Source organism: Micromys minutus, assembly GCF_963924665.1.
Source record: "Micromys minutus genome assembly, chromosome: 18".
Classification (NCBI taxonomy): Eukaryota; Metazoa; Chordata; class Mammalia; order Rodentia; family Muridae; genus Micromys; species Micromys minutus.
The window spans coordinates 2704182-2730219 of record NC_137953.1 but is presented as its reverse complement, the minus strand read 5'-3'; the positions used below and the strand labels follow the sequence as shown (position 1 = coordinate 2730219).

Here is a 26038-nt window from a genome sequence, read left to right as displayed (position 1 = left end):
AGCCTCAGCCTCCAGAATGCAGTTTCCGCAATGTCTGAGAAACCCTTACCTTAACCTCATTCAAAGGCAGAGTTAAGAAGGATGAATCTGAGGTAGACTTGGGGCAAGAGGCCCATGGAAGATGGACACGGTGCATAGGTTTGGGGCATCTGTCTTGGGATTCATTCCTGACTTTGTCTCTCTCTGCTCAGTCTCAAAGGTGAGCTTCTGATAGACCTAGAATGCCCAGGACCCAAACAGGCCTTTTAGAGTGGCCTTGAGAAGCAGCTCCTGGCCTCTGTTGGTGACCTGCCCTCTAGTGGCCCCAGAGATACTCTGCAACCCCTTTGGCCTTTGGGCTGGGAGGCCCAGTTCTCAAAAGACAGGGCACTGAGTGGGAAAGTAGGGTTTTCTGTCTGAGAGGGTGGGCCCTTACCATCAAGAATGCCTTTTACTTCCAACATTACCATTCCTGGCAAGGTGGCACAACTGTGCTCCCAAAAACAGGAAACAGTGAGTCCTGTCCCTCCTGCTGGGTGTTCCCAGTGTGGCAGTTAGGGTCTCTAGGAGATCTCAGGGGACAGGCTACACTCACACCAAAAGCCAGCCTCTGCACCCACCAGGTCAGGAAGGCAGGAAGAAGCTCGAACCACTACAGGCCCCACTCTGTACGTTGATATAGGATAAGGAGGCTGATGAGGAAGGGGTAGCAGGCCTGGAAGTTGACGGTGGGCCAGTTCCAGGAGCAGGGTGGCAACTGACTCTCTTCAGTTTCCAAATGTGGATGCAAAGACCTCAGGACAGAGAACTGTAGTTCAAATGCAAAACACATGTTGGGGGAGGGGGAGTACAACCAGGAGTGGTGATGTGGACCTGGGATTCTAACACTCCAGAGAGAAGCAGAGGCAGGAGGATTATAAGTTCAAAGTCATCCTTAGCTACACATTGAGTTCCAAACCAGCCGAAGCTATACTGGGTCCTGTGTTAACCTTACATCTGTCCCTCAGCAAGTCTCTCCAGGATGTGACTGGGGAACCTGTCCTTTAAGCTACCTGGATGGAAAAAAGATATAACCATTGTCAAAGTAAACGAGGGACAGTGTCCTTTGATGTGACTGGCTATGCAGATGGCATGTACCTTCCAATCTTTTCTGCTGCCCTACAGTGATTTCGTGGTTATAGCCAGCCTCAGGAGGAATCATCCCCAGTGATAAGTAAGGACGCATGCCCCATGGAGGGACTGCACTTCAACCATCTCATCTGGACCGTTCAATTTTTCCATCTTCCCCGGAGACCTTCCCAGATCTCTCCTATCTCATTCCAGAGAGAGAGAGAGAGAGGAGAGAGAGAGAGAGAGAGAGAGAGAGAGAGAGAGAGAGAGAGCGAGCGAGCAGGGAGGAGGGAGAGGGAGGGAGAGAGGAAGGGAGGGAAAGAATATATGCATGGGTCTCCCTTTTTGACACACCAACAGATCTATCATCGACAATATCAGCAGGTTAATTAAGCAGTCTATTAGCGATAATGTTACAAAAACTGGCACATTTTCAACTCAGATCGACACCATTCAAGACTCAGGCATGACTGACGCTGGAGCAACAATACGGGAGACATCATGAAATGGGGGAGGAAAAGACAAAAGCACACTCTTGACTGCCACAGATGTTCTTGCATTGGACCCACTGCCATGGGAAACCACACAGTGAGGAGCTGACAAGGCAGCATCCAGAGTCAAAGGGACAACGGGAGAAACAAAGAGCAGAGGAGAAACTAGGGGAAGCGCTCACCTTCACCTCTGAGAAGCCCACCTCTGAGCTCTTGCAGAACAATCGAGATCAGAGGGGCGGGGCAAGCGGCACATACCTGTGTCAGAAACCAGCTGCTGGGAAGGCAGGTGCTTCAGTCCATACAAGAGTAGGACCATTGAGACACTCTCATGAAGCGTCATAGGCCACTGACTTGGGGAACAATGAGGTCCCATAACTCCTCAACTCTGGGATACATTTCTCCTCATCTTAACATCCTAAAAGTTATGGTGTGTGGGGCTGGGGTGATGGTACAGTTGGTAATGTGCTTGCACAGGGTTGACCTGAGTTCAACCCCCCAGAACCCATGTTAAAACTACGTGTGGTGGTACATCTCCTCCAGTGCTGAGGAGATGGAGACAGGAAGATGCCTATGACTTGCTGGCCAGTCTCACTAACCTAATAGGTGAACACTAGGTGCCAATGAGCAACTTGATTCAAAATACAAGGTATGGACCTATGAGATGGCTCCATGGGTAAAGGCACTTGCCCACCAAGGCTAACAACCTGAGTTAGGTCCCTGGAGTCTTCACGGTGAAGGAAAGAACCAATTCCTACACATTGTCCTTGGACTTCCACACAGGTGCCGTGGCACATGAGTGTACAACACACATGCACACATGCATGCGTTCACACACACACACACACACACACACACAATCATAATGGCTGTCAGGGTGCAGGGGAATCTCACCTGCTACCTGTCATAATTGACAAGACACCTGTGGTTTTAACCACGGGGAAGAAGATCGCTTCATTCAGCTGTCACCTCAGCCGACCACAGCCATCCACACAGAACTTGAGCTCAAACTTAGATTCCTAATTGTTGCCTGAAACATCTTTTTTAAAACTTACACTATAATGGTGCACGGACACGGAAAGTTATTGTACATGCAGAAGATCGTCTGCCAGATACCAGGCAATGCAATTAAAGGCAGTAGAAATTGCCAAACCATAGATAGCTACCCTAAAGAAATGCTTGCCCATATGCACAAAGAGACATTTACAAGGATGTTAATTATAGTGCTGTTTGTAAGAGCAAATAATTAGAAACAAGCTAAACGTCCACCATTAGGGAACTCACACTGGGCTCTCTCCAAAACAAACGGAGAGGGGAAGGAAGCTGTGGAGAACAGGCAGGTGACTGTGTCCAGCTTTGTCCTTGATAGAGCCAAGCACACACGTGCACACACACAGGTAATGTTTTAGAAGGCACCTGTCTCCTAGGGCTGCCCAGGCAGAAAGGATGCAATTGGAGAGATGTCTGTATATTCTACACTAAATGTTTCTATTCTATCTACATTTTACAATGTGAGTGAAGTTATGTTTTATTTACCCAAGAAGCCATCTTAGAAATATGGAAGTCTCCAGGTGTGCTCGGGAGGCAGAGGCAGGAGGATCTCTGTGAGCTTGAGACCAGCCTGGTCTATATAATGAGTCCCTGGACAGCCAGAGCTATATAGTGTCACATAAAGAAAAATATTTTTTAATCTTTTAAATAAGAAAACTTAATTAAAAGAAGGAAAGATGAAAGTTAAGGTCTATTTTTCATCCATATCATGAGTGAGAAGCTGGGGAAATATACAGATTAAACATGATAAACAAAAATCTGCTTATATGGAACTATAGGGAGGGTAAAGGTAGCTGAAGCTATTTCACCCCCAAATCTCACCCTTGTCAGTGATTAGAAAGAGACCTGAGACCCAAACCCTAGCTAGTGAGAAATGTCTTCAGGGATACTGTGAAAGGTCTCCTCCCACGCTGACAGGTAACAGCCGATAGTCAGAGCCTCTGGTCCTCAGGGCACAGGAGGACTGAGATGTGATGTCTGGAGCTGCAGCTGCCACACTGACGATGAGTGGTCTAGTCTGAAGGCGCTCACAGGGCAGCGGGCAGAGATGAGCTGGAAGGGCAGCAGGACTGGGGTGTGTCATCAGAAGCTCAGGAGAGCGGGGAGTTCTTCTATTGCTTAAGCTACTCCAATCTCAGCCTCTGCCATCCATGCCCATCCAGCCCCAAATAGAATAAAGAGTTTTAAATTTTATTAAGAAAAGGAGCTGGGGAAATACTCAGCGGACCAAGTGCTTGTAGCCCAGAACTCCTGTAAGAAGCCAAGCACAAGTGTGAACTTGAAAAAGCCAAGCACAAGTGTGAACTTGCAATCTCACAAACAGGGGGTCCATGGCTTGCCACTCAGCTGGCCATGTAGTACACTCCAGACCAGTGAGGGGTGCCACAGACTTGGCTGAATGGTTACGAGCACTTACTGCTCTTGCAGAAGACCCAAGTTCAGTTCCCAGCACCCACATTTGGTTATCCTAAAACCACCTGTAACTCCAGCTTCAGCAGATCTGGCGCCCACCCCTCAGCCAGCACTGCACTCAAGTGCAGTGTACATTCGTGTGTGTGTGTGTGTGTGTGTGTGTGTGTGTGTGTGTGTGTGTGTGTGTGTGGAGGGAGGGAGAGAGAGAGACAGAGAGGGAGGAAGGGAGGGAGGGGGGGAAGGCTGAGCCTGGCTTGGCCTTTTGAAACCATCCCCTCTAGCAAGGACACACCTTCTAATCCTTCCAAACAGTTTAATGGGGAACCAAACATGCAAATACATGAGCTTACAGGACCATTCTCAATCAAACCATCACCAACACACACACACAAACACACACACACACACACACACACACAAACACACACACACAAACACACACACACACACACACACACACACGGGGGGGGGGTCCAGTTGTCAAAATCACAGCAAAATGTAAGACTAAGAGTTTTATGAAATGAAAAATAAAAAACTTGATAAACATGAACTCAATCTTATGAATAGTCAAAGACAGACTTCTGAATCTAAGAAAAAAATCAATTTGCAAGAGCTCTTTATATTTTGGAAACTAATCCTCATTGGTCAAATGGTTTGCAAATGGCTGTTCCTGGACTGTGGCCTGGCCCTCCCACTTTGTGGATGGTGTTGTCTGTCACAGTTTAATATGTCCTCAAATAAGCACTTCCTCCCTTCTTCCAGTACTTTCTGTGTTATTAAGAAACCACCATTGTTCATCTATACTTTTTTCAAAAATTTGAAATGTTTATTTTCACAGTTAGGTCTGTAATCTGCCTCTGAATTAATTTTTGTATATGAAATTCAGATCACCCCATTTCCACTATCTGAAGATCCAAATGTCTAATAAATTTGAGAACATTCTCAACTATACTAGGATTTGAAAGGAAAACTAAGTCAATGAAAGTGAGAGACAGCAGCTTGGTCTGAAAATGTAATCTTAGCTCATGAGACAGAGGCAGAACGACCAACAGAAGCCCAGCCTGGGCTACACAGCTTAAGAGAGCAAAGGGTGGGCTGGGGAGACGACTCAGGTGAGGAGCTGCTTCTGAAGCTTGGTTCCCAGCATCTACAAAAGCTACCAGAGACTCTAACCCTCAGGCCTCTGCAGGTATCTACACACATGTGCATACACATGCAAATGCACACACACACACACACACACACACACACACACATGCACGCACAGACACACAATTAAAAACAAGAAGTAACTCTTACAAAATCAAAGTGTTCACTTTCATGTGTGTATGAGAAGAGACTACATGATGGATACAAATTTAAAAAGTACTGACTCTTGAGAGATAGTCCAGGGGACACAGGATACTGGGGAACAGAAATTTAGACCTGTGGATCTGAAAAGCTGCATTTTGGGGGTGGGGGGAGTTGGCAGGTCTTACGAAGTTAGAAACACTCTAACACACTCCTTCCATTTCTAGCTGCACTAGCTCCTAGAGTCTCCGCACAGCCATTCTGCTGAGATACAGTACGAGGTAAAGCCCGATCTGCCTGTTTCCAGGCTCCCTGTGCAGACTCTATGCAGATGAAAGCCCTGTCCAGAAAAGCCCATTCCTGTGTGCATGGCCACATGTGAATGGAATTGTGTGCACAGCTGTACAGTGAGAAAGACAGTCTCAAATTATCAGCCAAGGACAGTCACTGTAGACCCCAGATGGCAGCTGAACTGGATCTATGTGTATTCGAGGAGAAAAATCTCAAAACCATAATGAAAAGCAGGTTTCTAAAAGACAAGGAAAAGGCTGCTGAGATGACTCAGTGGGCAAAGGCATCCAGTACCAAGCCTGAGCACCTGAGTTCAGTCTCTGGGAAAGGAGAGAGCCAATTCCCGAAAGTTGTCTACTAACCTCTGATCACGGGTTGTATTAGTCAGGGTTTCTATTCCTGCACAAACATCATGGCCAAGAAGTAAGTTGGGGAGGAAAGGGTTTATTCAGCTTACACTTCCACATTGCTGTTCATCACCAAAGGAAGTCAGGACTGGAACTCAAGCAGGTCAGGAAGCAGAAGCTGATGCAGAGGCCATGGAGGGATGTTACTTACTGGCTTGCTTCCCCTGGCTTGCTCAGCCTGCTTTCTTATAGAACCCAGGTCTACCAGCCCAGGGATGGCTCCACCCACAATGGGCTGGGCCAGGGATGGCTCCACCCACAATGGGCTGGACCAGGGATGGCTCCAACCACAATGGGCTGGCCCTCCCCCCTTGATCACTAGTTGAGAAAATACCTTACAGCTGGATCTTATGAAGGCATTTCGTCAACTGAAGCTCCTTTCTCTGTAATTAACTCCAGCTTGTGTCAAGCTGACACAAAACCAGCCAGTACATGGGTGCACAGCCACATAGTACAACCACAGCTAAACACACACACACACACACACACACACACACACACAGAGAGAGAGAGATACAGAGAGAGAAGGGAGAGGGAGGGGAGGGGAGATGAAGACAGAAAAGGAGGAGGGAGACGGAAACAAAACAAAACAAACATTGAAACACTATTGTGGTTTGAATGAGAATAGCCCTCATAGGTTCATATACCTCCTCAGTTAATGGAACTGTTTGGGAAGGATTAGAAGGTGTGGCTTTGTTGGAGAAGGTGTGTCAGATGGTCTGCCAATCCCAATGTTCTCTCTGTTTCCTGCTTACTGCTTGAGATGTGAGCTCTCAGCAGTGTCTGCTGCCATCACAGAATAACCCTCTAAAACAATTAAACACTTCCTTTTATAAGTTGTCTTGGTTGTGGTATTTTATCATTACAATAGAAAAGTAATTAGTATAAGGATACAGTGATATGGTTCACATAAACATTTTTAAATGCACAAATAAGACTGGAGATGGTTCAGTCAATAACGTGTCTCATAAACACAAGGGTCTAAATTTATTTCCTAGAACCCATGCAAAAAATAAAAACAAACAACAACAATAAAACCTGAATGTGGTTTGTGTGCGCTTATAACCCCAAGTCTGAGAAAGCAGAGATGGAGGGACCCTGGAGCTTCCTGGACAGTATACATACATGCATGCATGCACACAAAGATCATAAACAGTGGTGGGGAGCAAACACCTATCTAGGATCCAGAAATCCGAATGAACAGGGCCTGCTGATAACAGAGGTCATCACCAAGCAGGTAGAGGGCACAAGGGTTTTAAATGTTTCTAACCTTTTCTGTTACCTCAATTAACTTTCTTTGTATTTGAATTATTATTAATTCACTTACTTTAACTTCTTGAGACAGGATCTTGCTATATATCCCAGAATGCCCTAGACTTGAACTGTAGCTCAGGCTGGCCTCAGACTCATGATCCTCCTGGCTTTGCTTCCCCAAGCTAGGATTATAGGTATGGGCTATGATGCCTAGCTATAGTGTTTCAAAGTTAAAAAAAAAAAAAGTTGTCACGAAAAGAATAACTGTAGCTAGATCCTATTGAAAAGGGGCAAGTTAGAATTTTATGACTTTTGTGGAAAGAGTTCCCAAATTTGCCAGGTATATGTCTTGGAAGTCAGCTAGGTCCTTCCCAGTTTATAGTGAGTTCAAGGCCAGAATGGATTGGGACAGACACTGTCTCAAACAAACAAACAAACAACCTACTGTGTTTATGTTTATATAACCCCATTGTACTTGTTTACATTTAAATGTATACAATACATTAGCAGGAAATTCATACACTTCTGCCATTTTTTGCTTTAAGACAGAGCTAGCCCAGGTTACCTTGCTCTGAACCAAGGATGTCCATGAACCTCTGATCTTCCTGCCCCCACCCTCCTGTTCCTGGTGATATAAACAGACAATACCAAGCCTACTTTGATTTGTAAACTTTTAGCTGTTTACTTAACTTTGGAAGGATACAGACAAACTTGTCTTCAGGAAAAAGTAAAGTATTTTTCATATAAACAAACCAACTACTGTAGTAGCAACAGAAATCAGCAACCATTTTTAGCTCCAGACAGACATGGTCAAGTTCTCCCAAACTCCACTTTGTCACCTTCAAGGAGGGTCAGGTAAACTTGCTCCATGCCCTCTTCCCTCCTCCACCACTTCTCAGGACCATGCAGCCTACACGCCGTACGTTTGTCATGTATACTAGTCATGGAACAACTTAAGGAAGAAAGGGTTTATTCTGTCTTACAGTTCCAAAGGATACAGTCTATCATGGCGGTGACAGCAGGATGGCAGTGACAAGGAGTCACTTAATATCCAGTCAGAAGAAACCAAAGAGCAACGAACGCTGGATAATCGGTTCCCTTTCTCATCTTTCACAGCCCGTGGCTTTGTATTGGATTTTTCCACCTCAATTAACTTAATCTGGATAATCCCTCCCAAGCATGCCCAGAGGCATGTCTCTTTGGTGATTCTAGGTCCTGCTAGGTTGACAATCAATATTAGCCATCACAGCATGGTAAACAGTTCAAACTGCATAAAAAGTTGGACAATCAAACAGCAGTCTCCTCTGACCCTGGCCTTTAGCTTCATCCTCCCTTCAGAGGCAGCTAGCATAGCCAGGTTCCCAGGCCAAGCAGCAGGGACCTGCACATTTGCAGGCACACACATATACACGTTACCACGCTGGCCAGGGAATATTCTCTCCCTAGTCAGTCTCAGGGCACAGTTCTTAGAACACAGCCCCTCTCAGAACACAGTCCCTCAGTCTTTGGAGGAGCAATACTCTCCAAACAGGCACACTGACCTTAATATTTGCTTAATTTCACAGCATGCCCCAATGCTACATCTCGAGAGGCCCAGATTTTCTTTTAAATAGCTTGAGAATCAGGGGAAAGTTTCACAGCCCAGATTGAAGTGTCACTGACTCAGGACTGGAAATTTCTAAACTGAAGAGAAAAATCAGTTTGTACATGCTTGGTATAACTAACGCTGAAGTTTGGAGTCTGTAAAATCCCTGCTAAGGTATCCGGGGGGAGACAGTTCAGTAATGACCTTGGTGCATAAGCACAGGTCCTGGACTCCGTCACCAGTGTCCACGGGAAAAACTGGGTGTGATAGGGTGCACTTGTAATCTAATGCCAGGGAGGTAGAGACAGGGGGATTCCCTAGGGCTGTATAGCTTTACTTAGAGAGTCCTGGGCCAGAGAAGGGGGGAAGGGGGGGTGGATGGTACCTGAGAAATGACACCAACAGTTGTCCTCTTCACATACATACACATGCATTTGCACACACACAGAGAGTAACACAAGACTCCTGCTAAGACACCCCTCCTCTAAGTATGTCAGAGCGGGGTACTGACACATCTTCTAAGAGCTTCCTCAGCCCACTACGTCCCATGCTGGAGGCTGCAGTGGCTTCCCAGACAGGTGAGTGAGGCTTAAACCCTAAGCTCCTATCCAGGGCTCTGTGGTGCAGTCTCCTTGCCCTGTAGCTGCCCCTCCTGCCTTCATGGTCCTTCCCTTCAAGCTACTGCCTCTCTGCCTTCTCTGTCTCCAGGTCTCTCTACCTACCAGATTTTAGGAAGGGTCAAGTCACTTGAGTTAGAAAGACATTAGTTCTGTAATATTTATTGAGCACCTACAGGATGCCAGGACTTCGGCAAGTTGCTTAGAAAGAGGTGACTTAGTCACATATGAATATCCCTTAGAGCTTTCTGGGTCAGGCTGCTAACGGGACATGTTCCTAAAACTTAAGGGTCACTCAGCTCATTTCAATGACAATGGCTCTGTCAGAAGGTTCTGCCAGCCCTGCCAGATTCACATGGTATCACTTTGGATACCAGCGCCTTCATTCTGGCTGTTCTGTCTTCATTGACACACTCAAACTAGCACGAGTCACACACCACAGGGTGGACCTGTTCAGGGCAGGCGTGCTCTGAAAGGAGCCCATGTGACGCCCCACCCCAACCTCCTGGCTCCACCCCGACCTCCTCGCTCCACCCCCGACCTCCTGGCTCCACCCCCGACCTCCTGGCTCCACCCCGACTTCCTGGCTCCACCCCCGACCTCCTGACTCCACCCCCGACCTCCGGGCCCCACCCCTCGACCCCTGGTATTTCACCACTGAGTCTCTGTTAAGACAGGAAGTGGCTCCTTCACGTTTGTGTGACTGCATGATGTGTGTTCATATGTGTGGATGGTGTGCTTGAGGAGTCCATAAGACAACCTCAGGTGTCCTCCTCAGACATTCTGTCCACCTCATTTGAGACACAGAATCTCGCTGTCCGGGGACTCACCAATTAGGCTAGGCCACCAGGCCAGCATCCTGTCTGCCTCCCTAGTCCTGGGATTATAGGCACAGGCTGCCATGGCTGCAGCTTTTATATAGGTTGGCGAGCTCTGAATCCCTGTCACTCGCCCACGAGTTCCTCAGATGGAGAAGTCAGTGGATGATCCTCTTCGAATGGAACACACACAACTTCCTAAAACATTGGCTTAGGTTAAATTCCTAAAAATCTAGGAAGTATCAGGAGATTGTGTAGAAACAATGTTTAACTCTCTCTCTCTCTCTCTCTCTCTCTCTCACACACACACACACACACACACACACACACACACACAGACACACACACACACACACACCCTGTGGTACTGTGACCAAATACCAGGCTTGCTAGTTGAGCACTCCAGCACCAAACCCAAGCCCTCTATGAAACGCTACAGCATTTGTCATAAGAACATTTGTTTTTGTGCCATTTTGAGCATCTGACCAATGCTTGCCTCCAAATTAATGTTCTACAGTGCCAGAGTGTGTGCGTGTCTCTATGCAGATTGTACACATGCGTGTACATGAGTACACATAGTGGGTACCTGCAGAGGCTAGGGGAGTCAGATTCCCCCTTGAAGTGGGAGTGACAGATGGCAGTAAGTCACTGAATGTAGATTCTGGAAACCAAACCTGGGTCTTCTATAAGTTCATACTTTTCAACTCCTGAGCCATCTCTCCTGTCCCACCCTTTGTTTTGTTAATATTGCATTTTCTACCATCCAAGATGACCTTGAACTCACTGTGGCCAAGGATAATCTTCAGCTATGATCCTTCCCCTCCTACATTCTGGGATTATAAAAATTTGCCACCATAGTTGGCTTTTGTCACCTTGGCCAGGGCAGTAAGTGGAAGGCTAACTGCACTGAGGACTCATGAGGCCCTGGCGGCTGGCATAATCCCTATGAAAACTTACTCAATGATCCTAGGACACCATTTCAAAGACAGTGCCCGTGGACCAGAAAGACTTGAGCACATGCCTGGAATAAGTTAGTGAGGAATGGCCTACTGATCATTCACCTGGGGCCCACTGACTCAAAGAATGAACAGAATACACGAGCCAGAACACTCAAAACGGACTCCAGCCGTCAGTGTCACTGTCAGTTCCACTCCGAGCAACTGACCCTGAACCTTCTGTGCGAACACAGTTGTTTAAGCATTAACAAGCCACACGTGAGACCCCGCCATGCTAATCTGCATTGTCAAGCTGACTTAGAATCACCACGGAAATGCACCTCTGGAGGTGTCTATGAGGGTGTTTCCAGAGAGGATCAACCTGGGAGGGAAGAGCCACCTGCAGCAGTTCTGTGCTGAACAAAAGGAGAGGGTATAGGGTTGGGGAGATGGCTCGGCAGTTAAAAGTGCTTGCTGTGCAACTATGGACGAGTTTGGATCCCCAGAAACCTGTGCAGATTCTGGGTGAGTGACCCACCCGTGATTCCAGCCTCTGGAGGTAGAGACGGGGTCCCAGAGGAAGCTGGCGAGCAAGACTAGCCAGCCATACCAACAAGCTCTGGGGTTGACTGGGAGGAGCAGTCTGGATGAATACGGTGGGAGGAATGGAAGATGATTCCCATCAACCTCTGATCTACACTCATACACACACACACACACACACAAACACCATACATGTATGCATGCACATCCACAGGTATCCACACATAAAAAACATGCATACACACACATCCAAAATGGGGGGTGAGTATTAAGCCAAGGTCTAACATTCTAACCCCCCTCTCCTTAACTGTAGGCTCAATGTCACCAGCCACCTCAAGTTCTTGCTGCTATGACTTCACCTCTCAAATTGTAAGCCAAAATAAATAAATTCCTTCTCTTTTAAGTTTCTTCTTCGCAGATATCCTGCCATAGTAATGAGAAAGTAACCCTAAGATTCTGGAGCACCCACACAGTCTGCCTCTAGGGAGGCAGACTTGAACCTGGGCACCTAGCCTGGATAGACACAGGGGCACATAGTACTGGGGCAGCCAAGTGTAAGGCTGAGGTGCGGGGAAGAGAAGGCCTCTGGGCTGTGCCTGCAGCTCCGCACGCGGGAAAGAGGCGGGGCCATAGCTGCAGTGCGGTCAGGAGTAAGCACAGCGAAGGCAGGTTCTTCCAGCCTCCAGAGGAGCCTCAAAGGAACATGGGTGCCTCACGAAGCACCCCTAGCCCAGGACAAAGTTGCCACGGGTACACAGCACTGTCTCCTGGCTCACAGGGGACAGTAATGGGGACTTATGCTTTAATGGGGGGCGGGGCGCTGAGGCTCTGAAAGCACTGTCAGCTAAATCCTGGAGTGAAGCAATGTGGGAGTCAATGCCATGGAAACCGCGGTGGCCTGGGGCATAGAAAGGGCACAAAAGGGCACCTCTAAGGCTCACTGGGTATGAAGAAACAGGAGATCGCTCCCCAAGGCTTTCTACAAGTCCTGAATAGCAGCTCCCTGAAGAGTACAAAGAAAAAAAATTATGGCAGTGAAAATTGTTTTGCCAACTCATAATAGGGGCCCCCAAGGAATGACCCCGGAAGACTTCCTAGCCGTGGGTGGAATGTCTGGTCTATGAAAGATTATTATCCTATGGAAGGCTGACACAGTTCACACCAAGTCTTGATTTGACGGGGTCTAGAATCACGGAGAAGACAGATCTGTCTGTGAGGGAATTTCTACAGTGGGTTAAGTGAGCGAGAAGACTGATTCCAGTGAGGGCAGCCCTATGCCAAGGGCTGGGGTCTGGGGCTGAATGAAAGGAGCCAGAAAGCTAAGCACCAGCAGCCAACGCCCTCCGCTTGCTCGCGCATTTACAGAGTGACCCACGCTTATACTGTCAGATTTACAAACTGCACAAAAATAATCCCTGCCTTCCTTCAGGAGCTTTTGTTACAGCATAAGAACAGTGACTAATACAGAGGCCCAAGCTCAGGGGCATACGGGCTTCACCTAAGCTTTCATTACCCAAAAGCACTTGAGGTGTGCTTCCTCTTCCATGCTAAAGTGAAGCTGGGCTTCCAACCTACACATGCGCACATGGAGCCAAGGAGTCCAACCCACACATGCGCACATGGAGCCAGGGGTACCAACTCCGACAAGATTTGCTAAGTCGGTGACTGCTGGTATTTCCACGTCTCTGGTGGCCATGCTCCATCCGCCTCTGACCACAGACATGCCCATTTTCTCAGTGTCTATTCTGAGACCCACACCTAGTGCCACCCCCTAGCACATTTCCTCCAAGACCTCACAGAAAGGCTCTCTATGGGACCTGCCTCCTGTAAACCAGGCTCAGCTTGGCAGACCAGTGGCTTGACCCAGAGGTGTGTATTTTTCCAGCATCTCCTCTGTTGACCTTTAATGGCTCTGTTTGCCCGGCTTCCCAAACCATTAACTTCCACCTTCCAGCAGCCACACATCAATTAACGGAGGGCCTGCTCCAAGCTTGAGCTCCTGAACACAATTAAGCGTGACAGTCCACAAATAAGAAAGAACTGGAGAATTAATTAAGGTCTAAACAAATTAATTACCAGTCCCCAATCGATTCTGATGCCAGCACACATGGTCCCAGGCTCACCTTTCCTACCGTCTCCATGTATAAATAGAAACCACCATCTCCCACATGACTGCTGTTCTAGACCAGGGCAGGGTACTGTAGGTGAAGAAAACCTCCCCAAGAGAGAAGGGTGGCTTCAGGGAGCATCTGGGGTCCACTTGCCGTGCACGCAGCATTTACATGCACACAAGTGCTCACAAGATCCTAGATGAAAAGTCAGGGCAAGCTCAGAGATGCAGCGCTCACTGAGACACCGCACTGCCTGGCCACCCCTGGAACCCACCCAGTCTCTCAGCTCCAAAGGCAGGTTTCTCCACAAGACTGAGTCCTTCCGGGTGGAGGCAGGGAGGCCTCAGCTTTGGGGATAAGGTGTAGGTAGCTCCCAGTTGGAGTCTGTGCATTCTTTTGTAGAAGGCGGTGGGTTTTTTTTTTTTTTTTAAAGCAAAGGCATTGATAAGCTCTGTCCTGGGTCCCTGAATGAGAGACACTAAGGACGGATGGGAGGACTAGGTAGCCCCTGGGAGTGATGGGCTCTGCAAACCTAGTGCAAGCATGTGACAGCTGTTGAGGGGTCCCAGGTTGGAGAATCAGGGTTAAACAGAGCCCAAGCATTCCAAGCTGGGTGGTTAAGAGAGTGACTTAGGCTCAGGGCAGTGCAGAGCCAAGAGGACACATCCTACCCTCCCCCAGGCTTTCCCCTGGATAGGCATGTAGAGGGGCCAGCCAGAGAAGTGGGGAACACAGCAATCCTAGAGTGTTTCCTTGTTCCTTGTTTGCCTAGGAAGAGAGGGGAGGTCGTGGTCTTCTTAGGACCCCCATCACTGACAGACCCTCTCACATCCCATTCCTCCCTACAACAGAGTCCTTCGGGCAAGCGTGTTCCCTACGAGGAGAGTGGGGCTATCATCACATGGGGAAGCCAGTGCACAGCGAGCTTCTTGGAGGCCCTTAATGGTGACTAGCCATCCTGCCTCAGGAAGCAAAGGGGAAGTGACTCACAGATGTTCCATCCTGGCCAGGGCATGGAGGGACATGGCACAGACAGACCAAGTGCAGGGTGCAGGTGACAGCTTTGACCTGAGACAATCACTGACAGCAGAGTTAACAGAAGCCTCTCCGCAGACTGGCCTGGGAGTGAGGAGGAGCAAGGAGCAAAGCACGCTGTATACAACCCGGTATGGGTATAGGGCCTCAAGCCAGCTTGGGAAAGGCTGGTCTAGGGTGGGTGGCCTGAAGGCTCCGTCCCAAGACGGGAGGAGAATCAGGCTAATGCTGAGAGGAGCAAGTCAGAGAGCATCTCAGAACAGAGGAAAGGCCTCCACTCCTGAGGGAGTCCCAGAGAGGCTAAGAACACCTCAAGGTCACACAACCCAATGGCAGTTGGTGAATAGGGCTGGAACAAGCCATTGGCAAAGTTCTTATCTGAGGCTTGCCTCCCAAGTCCCAATTACATCTCAGGGGAGCCTCAGAGCCAGTCTGGGCTGCCCCTGACCCTGCAGCCCTGGTGGCATAGACAGCCCAGCCACTGAGTAGCCACGTTTGTTGCTCAATTAGACCCCATGACGAAGTCAGCCTTAAAGAGTTATTTCATTAATGGCCCACGGCAGAAATAGCTAAGAGTTCATTACAACTGTGGAGTTGCTATAGCAATTATCTGAGTTGGCTAGCCTCCACTGGGTGTTTGATTCTGGGAGTTTATTAGCCACTGGGCATGGAGGGGGTGAGCTGCCCCATTCTGTAGGTGCTCCATTGCACATTTCTGTCAGAGTCTGGTCTGTGGCCTCACGTGCAACTGAAGATGGAGAGTCCCAAGCCTACATATTACACATGGGAGGAGAAGGTCAGGTCATGGCCATGAGCCTATCTCTGACTCAGCTCTTTAGACAGGGCAGTAACATCTGAAAGGTCACAGAACCTCAGGCCCTGGGCCAACCCCTACCTTTGTCCTCTGGCAAAGATTCCAAGAGGGGACTCTGCTTAGGGTTCTTAGTATTAATGAACCCTTCTTTGAACAACAAAAGCTAAACTGCTTGGTGTTGCGACTACAGCTATTTCTTTAAAACAAACCTGCACAGCAGCCTTCTTTTCTAAAATTGGGTGGCACTTCCTGAAAGCCAGGCAAAGCTGCACAATCTTAAGGACCCAACAGAAACTGAGTTAGCCAGCTAGTGGTGGCGCGCGCGGCTTTAATGCCAGCACTCTGGAGGCAGAGATAGGCAGATCTCTGAGTTCAGGGCCAGCGTGATCTACAGAGTGAGTTCCAGGACAAGGCTACACAGAGAAACATATCTTAAAAAAAAAAAAAAAAGTCCACCCTCCCCCCCACCAAAGCAACAACAACAACAACAAAAACAGAGAGTTATCCTGCAGCCTGAGGGCCCTCTGACAGTCATGTGAAGACCAATGTCAGATTAATATCCTATATATATATATATATGTATGTATGTATAATATATATGTATATGTATGTATGTATGTATGTATGTATAATATATATGTATATGTATGTATGTATGTATGTATGTATATATATATATATATATATATATACATATAACTCAAAAGATTTACAAAGAGATTAAAGCATGCTATCAAAACCTTTTGTTGTGACTTAGTAATAGAGGCACGTTTCCATTTATTTATTTACATACTTATAGGGAGCATTGTGGATGTCAGACCACTTTCGGGAATCAGTTCTCTCCTTCCATCTTGTGTGCTTTGGAACTGAACTCAGGTTGTTACCAATAGCCTTGAGCTCACTAAACAGCTAAGGACGGTCTTAGCCTTCTCATCCCCCTGTCTCCACCTCCTACATGCTGGTCTGTGGAGGTCAGCTAATCCATATGCCTTTCACCTGATTTTTTTTTTAGTAAGACATAACCGTTGAAGTGTCCACAGTGCTCACCTGGGCTCGCCCTGCACAGAAACGTCATTTGCAGGTCTCTGAGTCAGGCTGCAATGTGGCACCGACTGCCTTGGCTGTCCTGCTGACAAATCCCCAAGTCCCGGTTTTTACTGTTTTCTGGGCAAACTTGTGATACAAGGACTGCAGATCTGTGGTTACTGTTCATTGTGAATACTTTTCACAGTGTGCACTGTGTTCTGTCTGCTGATCCTCCTGAGCCTGGAGATCCAGGTTCAGACTCGCCCTGTGCTGAGCTAGATGCTGGGTGTCGTTGGTCAGAGTGCTTCCTGGTATACGGGGCACCATATGAACCAAGAGCGCGGCAAACTTCGAATCCCAGCACCAGGGAGGCGGAGGGAGGCAGGAGGGCCAGAAGTTCAAGGTCACGATGCGTTACACAGCAAGTTCCAAGCACTTCTGGGACACACGAGACTCCCATCCCAAACAAAGGAGCAAACACACTACCTCTGTGCCAAGTCTCCTGGGAGTCTGAGTCTAGCCTCAGCCACATAGTGAGTGCCAAGCCGGCCTATGCTACAGATTGAGATTTTTGACTCAAGCAAAGAAAGGGCTGAGAGTGGAGCTCAGCTGGTAGCATGCTTTGCCTTGAGTGCATGAAGTCCCAGGTTCCATCCCCAGCACCACAAACCAAAAACAAAAAAACAAAACAAAACAAAACAAAAAACAAACAAACAAACAAACAAAAAAACCACCCAAGAACGTGTGCTGAAGCTGCATCTCCTGTTCTAGACTTCCCAGCCACGAGTCGCAAACATCAGGGAGGTGTGATGTGGAAGGGCTACCATTCACCCATTCACCCAGGTGCTTGGAAATTCCTGAGACTCCCACCACACACACACACACACACACACACACACACACTCACACATCTGTGTGCAGATCTTACCTACTGCAGGGAAGGGTACAAATCTCTGCACGAGAAGTCGAGTGGCCGGAGTGAACTTGTTTGCTTTCTGAACCAGCACATTAAGGCCCACCTTAGCAAGGAAAGAAAACAGAAGGTGCATGATGCTGCAAGGGCTCATGGGAGGGAGACATAGAACTGGGGGGGGGGGCAGCGGGAGGGGATCCCTCCAATTTCCCTCACACCCCACCCCATGTGCAGCAACCCTTCTGAGGCCATCTGGGCCTTCTGGCCTTCAGCCTTTGCTGACCCACTCCCTAGGACTGGGGTGCCCCACCCACCTCAGGCCACACACCTGTCCCCACACAACCATCTCTGAAGTCTACAACCTCTGTCACTTACTAGCAGTGGGACCCCAGGCAGGTGACTCATTATCCTTTCTCTACGTCACTGTCTGGTGGTAGAAAAAGGATGGTTATTTCTACCACATTTAGGGCTTGTGCATAGAAAAGGCAAGAGCTTGGCACACAAGAGGACTCAGAAAGCGCAGTCATGTGACCTCTCTCAGGCGGGCAGACCGTCGGTCCTGCTTCCCTGGTGTGTCTCTCCAAGCACTAGTCCTTGGCATCCCTGGACCTCTGGGAGGGAAGGACTGGAGGCCTTTTCTGTGTGTGCCCGGTACTAAATGCTGAATTGAATAGTGAGCTTGTAGTTGAAGAACAGGTACAGGTGGACAACTGGATAGAGAACTCAACACATGTGAAAGAAAGCCTCTCTGGGGACCTGAAGATGGCTTAAGCTATCAGAGAAGAACCATCTAGAAGCTAGAGGAGCAGCAGACATGGAGAGAGAGCGCAGATATACCCAGGAATCTTGCTATTCCCAGACTGAGGCCTAGTCAGCCCTTCCTTGATGGACCATCCCAGGAAGAGGCAGCAAGGGCCATGGCAAGATCTGGACTCCTGGTGGCTAATCAGGATACTCTGTGTTCCTAGACTGGCTCTAGACTCAGCCCTTTGGGTTGTTGAAGCTTTAGGAAGCCTTGGGGAGATAGGGCACCTGCAGTAGAGGAGGACCAGCTGGGTCCAGGCTCCAGTGGAGGGATATGGGACCAAGGTGTGTCAGCCAAACATCCCTCAGACAGCCAACCACCTCCAGCCTGGGCTGTGAGTGCCTCATGTACATCCTAAGTGCCATGCTGCCGTTCAGAGCCCGCGTCCTTGTCCCTACTGCTTTGCAGCTGAGTGGCAGGAACTGAACGACAGCTTTTCCATATTTCAGTGGTACACCAGGGCCTTTCTGAAGGCCACCAACCATCTGGGGTACCACTCGGACAAAGCTTACAGAGTCAGGTATCCCTTAGCTTGTTCACTCCCTCACCCCACCCCCACCTCCATTTTGTGACTGGAGCTAATTTGCAGTGTGGACTATGGCTGGTTTAGAACTCAGAGATCCACCTGCCTCAACCTCCCTGGAACTGGAATTAAAGGTGTCGCCACCCCCTAGGTTTATGCTATGCGTGACTCAGAAATGGCCTCTTGAGCATCATGACGTAAGTACAGAGGAAAAGCAGGCAGCACACGCCATGGAGGAAGAGTGGACTGTCTAGAGATCTCCTACGTGCTACCAACGCTTTTGTTTGCAAGAGCTTTTTATATTCTGCAGTACTGGGGGGATGAACCTAAGATGTGTGGCATCCTGGGTGCTTGGGCGAGTGCTCTGAGCTACACCCCAGCGGCCACATGCCATCTCTTAACAAAAGCTCCTTTCCACCAAGAAGCAGCAGGCTCAGAGTGGACTAGTGACTTTGCCAGGGTCAGACATTTATGTCATGGCAGCTAAAGCTAGGATTTGAACCTAGGGCCTGCTGATTCCAAAGCTTCACCCCCACTTTGCAACTGGCTTCTGTGATAGTCAAAACTGTTAACTTGACAGAATCTAAAATCACCAGGAAATAATCCTCTGGGTATGTCTGTAAGGGGTTAACAGAGGTGGGAAGAGCAGCCCCAAACACAGGCCAGGAGAAAGCAGCCTGAGCCTTCATCTTGCTTTTCTTCCTACTGTGGAATCAATGTGACAAGCCACCTCCATGTTACCAGCCTTCCCTGCCCCGGATACACCGTATCCTCATGGGAGCTTCCTTAGGTTGCTCCTTGTAAGTCTTGGATCACAACAATGGGAAAGCAACTAGCATAGCCTCCTTCTCAAGAAGCAATGGCCTGACGCCCCTTAACCATGAACCATGTGCATAACGTGGGACCCCTGACAAAGACCATTAGGGGTGGGGGTCCAGGTGCAAAAGGGAGGCAGCACCTGACCTGGCGGGTGGCAGGCCTAGACACAGATGCTGAACACATCTTACATAGTGTACAGGAAGATGATGATGTACTGGAGACATAGGAAGCAGGAGTGGGGGGAGGGGACAAGGAGTCCCAAGCTTCTCTGAGACTGGGCAGAGCTCAAGTGCAGGGGGTGGGGTTGGGGTGAGACTAGAGACAATTGCTTGTAGCCAACACTGAGATTTTCTGTGCCAGCCTGAGGCTGCCCCCTCCTAGCTGGCCATTCTTCCCACCGGCTAGGACTGACACTGTCTTGAGGGGGTGACCTAGCTAATTTGCTGCATGCCAAGTGAGAACCTGGGGTAGGAAAGAAGGCTGGCTGAGTCTACCGGGAGCCACAGGGAGCTGGTTTTCTCTCTCTTCAGACCTCTCACCAGCAGCTCTGACCTGACCAGCGGCTCTTCTGAGGTCCCAGAAGGCCCCTGGCCTCCTTCAGGCAGTGGCTGCTGTCCCACAGGTGCTGAGCGTGGCCATATTAGGATCGTGTGCAAATTTCACCTTGTTTGTTTTCCCCCTCTGCCCAAATGGAGCCCCTGTTTGGTTAATTTCTGTTTTGTAGCTTATTTGGAGGCTGTGAAGGCAGACCCCGGGGGACTCTCGGCAATGGCTGTTCATGTCTTATTATCTTCCCTGAACCTGATTATTAGCTCCGATTCTTCTGATCGCTAGCTGCTGTTCGCGATGCGTTGTGTGCCATTAATGCCAGCTGGTTCCCTTAAACAGGACCTGCCATGCCAGAGAAAACGAGCTGGCATTCCGAGCCTCCAGCCACTTGGCTTTTTAATTTTAATGGGCTCCACCAAATGTTCCAGGCCAAAGGACCCCGAGAAACAAGAACAGACGGGCTTCAGTCCCCACGAACTGCAGCCCTCCCTGGAATCCGGCCCAGGCTGTCCCTGTCCAAGGTTCTGGGGGCGCTATGGCTGGGTGTTGAGTAGGTGACGGTAAGTGGCCATTTGACTCCCCTATGTCTTTGGAATATACCTCAGGCCCATTGCTAGTGGGTGGGTGAGGCAGCCATATTGCCTCCTAGTGAACTCCCAACTCTGCATGGACCTTCTCTCCTCTTTGTGGTCTCCAGATCCCTCTTGGGTATGTCGGCTTACTTTCAGATAGACATGTGCTAAATTTCATTCCAGACGTGTGGGGCACGCTAGTTTTTTATACTTTTGTCTTTTATGCTTTATTGTTTTTGTTGTTCCAGGACATGCTTTCACGTAGCCCAAGATAGCCCCAGAACTTCTGATCCTCCAGCCTCGACCTCCTAAGGGTTGGGATGACAGGTGTGGCCACCACACCTGGTTTAGTCAGTGCCGGTGATTGAACCCAGATCTTCAAGCATGTCCTCAACCAACCGAGCCACAGCCCCGGTCAAAGAGGCCAGCTAGGGCTCCACTTCACTTTTCAAAAAGGGCTCACATTAAAAGTTTTTAATTTAATTTCAATTTAATTTATTCATTTACGTTTTTAGACATGATCTCACCAAGTAGCCCTGCCCCGGCTGGCCTAGAATTCACTATGTAGAACAGACTGGAATCAAATTCACAAAGATCTACCTGTCTCCGAGTCTAGAATGCTGGGGTCAAAGGTGTGTGCCACCATGCCCGATAGCAGTTGTGAGGAGCCCAAATGGTGCTAGGAACTGAGCTTAAGGCCTCTAAGTAGTATGTGTTCCTATCCGCCGAGCCACCTCTCCAGCCCCTAAAACTTTCTTCTAAACATGCTGCACAGAGGAGCTCTGTGACACCTTGGGTCTGCAGGCCTTCAGAGAGATGCCACGTAGGCCGATGGTGACACCGTCCCTCTCCTTATCTTGCTATGTCCTTCCTCTAGCGGGACGTGCAGCCACCTGGAGACACGTCAGCTGGAACAGGTCTGAGCACAGCATCTTTACAGCTCCCCGCACCCCAGGCAAGGCTGGAACTTAACGCCAAGGCCCTCTTCTGGCTTGCCCCATCTTTGCCCAGACGACCCCATCTGAACCAGCCGAAAGGATTCCAGTCTGGTCTACATAGTGAATTCTAGGCCAGCCAGGGCAGGCGAGATTAAATCTAAAAACATAAATGAATAAATTAAACTGAAATTAAATTTAAAACTTTTAAATGTGAGTCTTCTTTTAAGGCGAAGTGGAGCCCTAGCTGGCCTCTTTGACCGGGGCTGTGGCTCGGTTGGTTGAGGACATGCTTGAAGATCTGGGTTCAATCACCGGCACTGACTAAACCAGGTGTGGCGGCCACGTCTGTCATCCCAGCCCTTAGGAGGTAGAGGCTGGAGGATCAGGAGTTCAAAGTCATCTTCAGCTGCTCTGAGGCCATCTTGGGCTACATGAAAGCATGTCTTAAAACAACAAAAACAAAAAGACTAAAGGTCCTGGAGAGACTTCTGGATCTTCCTGGGCAGCTTCTCAAGGCCCACGGGAAGCCACCAAGGAAGCCACCAAGCCTTGGCCACTTGTCCTGTTCCCAGGCATCTCAACTGTAGCTCCTCTGTCTCTGCTTGTGCTCACTCCTGTGACCTCACTCCCTACTGGCTCCTCCCATGAAGCAGTTCTTCCACCCCCCACCCCAGGGCCTCTGAGCACTGTTCTTGTCTGGCCTCACTTTCAACCTAAATATCAGACTCTCTGCCTCAAGGTGCTCCCCTAACAGTTTCTGGAAGAGCTTGGAACTGGAACTGTAAGCGGTGTGTGTGTGCGCGTGTGTGTGTTTGCTGCAAGTGTGAGTGTATCTGTATACAGACCAGAGGACCACCTCAGACTTTGTTCTTCAAATGCTATTCACACTTTGGTGTGTTTGTTTGAGACAAGGTCTCTCACTGGCCTGGAGTTCACCTAGTACGTTGGATGAGCTGAACAGTGAGGCCCAGGAATCTGCCTGTCTTCTCTAGGATTCTCTATAAGCCACCATGTGTAGATTTAAATTTTTTATTTAACTTTTATTTATGTGTGTGTGCATGCACTTATGTGTGAGTGTCTGTGGAAGCCAGCAGAGGGCCCTGGTGTTAGTTACCAAAAGTTGTAAACTGCCCCAATGTGGGCAACAGCTGCCCTTAACCAATGAGCTGTCCATCACACGCTTTTTATGTGGGCTATAAAATCAAGCTCGAACTTTCAAGCTTGCAAAGCAAGATCTTTACGAACTGAGCCAACTCCCAGCCCAAGGCCGGAGCTTTCTCCCATGTGTCTATCAGTCTCTAAGTGCATATGTGTTCGCCCTTTTACACATCTCTGAATTAAAATGATACATGCATCTGAAAACTTAAAAAGAAAGAAAGAAAGAAAGAAAGAAAGAAAGAAAGGAAGGAAGAAACCCATCTCTCCCAGCAGACACTGAGCAGTACCAGGGCCCAGGGCTTGCTTCTCTTACCCACCCACTGAATTCTCAGTATGTGGTAAAATGAGTCTGGACTTAGTGATGTTTCTAGAATAAGTCAGAGTGGATGCTGTCTGAATTGTGAAGAAAATACAAAAGCCTTGCAAAGTGCTGCACTTGCCCAACCTGCGCTGCTCACTATACTCAACTAGGGGAGGAGGCCCTAAAGGTCACCAAAGCGTCAAAGCACACAGGACTGAACCATGGGGGTGAGTGGGAGGTCGGTGGGTAGGGAGAGGGGAGGTGGGCTCTGCAGAGACAGAGACAGGTTCTGTGAACCCTGCAGCATCTGCCAGTGGCATCTAGGTAGTCCTGAGGAACAATGGAGGAGGGGGCACACTGGCAGGAGAGATGGCACAAGGTCACACCTTAGACTTCTCTTGGGTGACTGGACAATAATGTACCCAAATGGTTCTGCGTTTGTGTGGGTCAGGAAAGGCAAGGGGCGGGTCAGGAAAATCACTGAAGTACCACAAATACCCACCAGAGGGCGCAGCTTTGTAAACTAAACCTGGCTACCAAGTGGAGGTCAAATGTCTTCCAGCCTCAGCCAGCCTGTTGCTTGGCAATGGGCTCAGGGGCCAAAGAGCAAAGGTGAACAGGATAGTTGTCAGCAGCCTCCTCTCCTGTCAGCTGAGAATGCAGGGTTGCTGCTGCTCAGGTCTGACTGGCTGCTGCCCTGCCATATGCAGGCTTCTGGAACATTTCAAATTCGGCTTCTGGGTCTCTGCCATGGCCCCTACAACTCAGAAGTCATCTGAAGGGCAAGTAGTCTGACCATCGCCTGGCTCGGAATGCATGGGTGCCGCTGTGTCCCAGCTACCCTGGGGACCCAGAAAGGCCTGGCTATGCCCTTGCTCAACAGCCAGCCAGCCAGATCTCGTCTCACAGGAGGCAGGGTGTGCTCTGGATCATAAAACTGACTTAATGTTGGCCAGAAGACAGAGGTCCAGAAACCAAGTATGAAGGTCGTGGTAGATCCAAAAACTACCACTAATCTCCATTGTTCTTGGGGGGCCTGTTGGGGCGGGGCTGCCTAGCATGGGAACAGTAACATTTTCTCCCACCCAGAAACTAAAACACTGCTTGGGTTTTCCCATCTCAGTGACCCCTGTGGGAGCCCGATGGCAAAAGGACCTTTGTTAGCAGAAGTGTTTGAGTAAGCCTGGGCCGAAGTGCACAAGCTCCACCCTTGGCTTCAGTCTGTACTCAACTTCCCCATCTGTAAAATGGGGCTGAACTAGCACAGTGCCAGCACTCTGTAAGGATTGGCCATTGTTACCACTTGAGTGGCTGTTTACTAATATGACAATCAGGGGCATGTGGAGTTGCCAGCAAGCAATGAGAACCAGAAGGCAGACAAATGCTGCATCCAACAAAGAAAGGACCACTAGGGGAAAGGGGGTCTGGGAAGGAGGTCTGCATTGCTCCTGAAGGAAAAGCCACTGCAGCTAAGGCTTAGCTGAAGATGAAAGGCAGGACATGAAAGAATCTCTTATCATCCGGCTCCAACCTACCCCTGACCAGTCACACAAGATGTCAGTCCTGAGTCTTCTTCCCCAACCTCAGGTCCATCACCACCCAGGAACCAGTGGTCAGTGGGTTGCATCTGCCACCTCCTAGTTGTGCCTAAGATGCTGCAATGTCCAGTCTGAGATTCCTGGTGTGGCATTCATGGCCCCTGATGACCGCTGCTGTCCTCTAACGTCACCATCAGCATTACTCTCCGGGTAGCAGATGCACTTCTGACATTGTCCAGAGCCTGTTCCCATCCTTCTGCATGACTCTGTATCTGCTGTGCCCTCTCTCTGGCACATCCAGCCCTGCCTTCTGTTGGCTTTTTCCATCTGTCCCGTGTGTCAGCCCTGCGGCTGAGTTAGACACCTCAGGGTCAGCGCCACCATGGCTCTCCCTGCTGCTCTCTTCTCACCCTCCCAGCATCCTGAAAGCTATATCAAGCTACAGCCCAGGCTCCTGCAGTGTCTGGGCCATCATAGACCTTGCCGAAGGAGTCAGGAGCCTGCCTGATCTCTCCCTTCACAGAGATAGTGATGGCCAGCCCAAAAGCTTCTACGAGAACTCCAGAACAAAAAACACAGAGAAGACAGAGAGAGGTTTCCTTTGTTAAAAGACAGCAAACTGTTAGGTTTTCAAAAATAACTTAAGATGGGATTTCTTTTTTATTCTAAAGCAAGAGCCCCAGACACTGCCAAATCTATTTAGGGGGGACCCAGAGAGGCTTCTCACCCCAGCAATTCTGAGTCCAGCATGAAGCTTCATTTGGGGGGATTCCTGATTGGTGAGGGGTGCTGGTGGCCAAGCCCAAGGGTTCTTCTGAAAGAGAGACAGGGCTCTGCAGACCCCACAAAGGAGGCTGTGCCTCAGCTCAGCTTAGTCTCAGGGACCGTCCTCAGCCCGCCAGGTGCCATCTAACCACCTGCTTGTAGGGACTCGTTTTAATTAATGCCAGAACTGGGCCAACCACTGGGGCCGTGGCACTTGTTTGCAGGTCATCTGCTCCTAACAGGCTCGCCCTGGGAGGGGATTTGTCTCTAATTGAAGCCCGAAATCAGTTAATGAGGCCGCGGGGCCTGGGGTTCCACAGAACAAGGGAGAGGAAAATAAAATCAAGCCTCTCGTCTTTGGCAGTTTTGTGATTTACACACACAAAAG

General features: G+C 49.1%; 1 protein-coding gene across 4 annotated transcripts in view; it reads right to left on the bottom strand.

The window, feature by feature from the left end:
• Positions 1–26038, bottom strand: part of SFXN5 (sideroflexin 5) — a 119432-nt gene that overhangs the window by 25908 nt on the left and 67486 nt on the right. For 3 of the 4 annotated variants that reach the window (XM_080932340.1, XM_080932343.1, XM_080932341.1), the window contains exon 10: positions 17698–17788. In XM_080932340.1, the coding sequence (XP_080788466.1) occupies positions 17698–17788 (91 nt within the window). Of the gene's footprint in view, positions 1–1820; positions 1934–17697; positions 17789–26038 lie in introns of those variants that run through there. The other variant, XM_080932342.1, reaches the window with a different exon arrangement.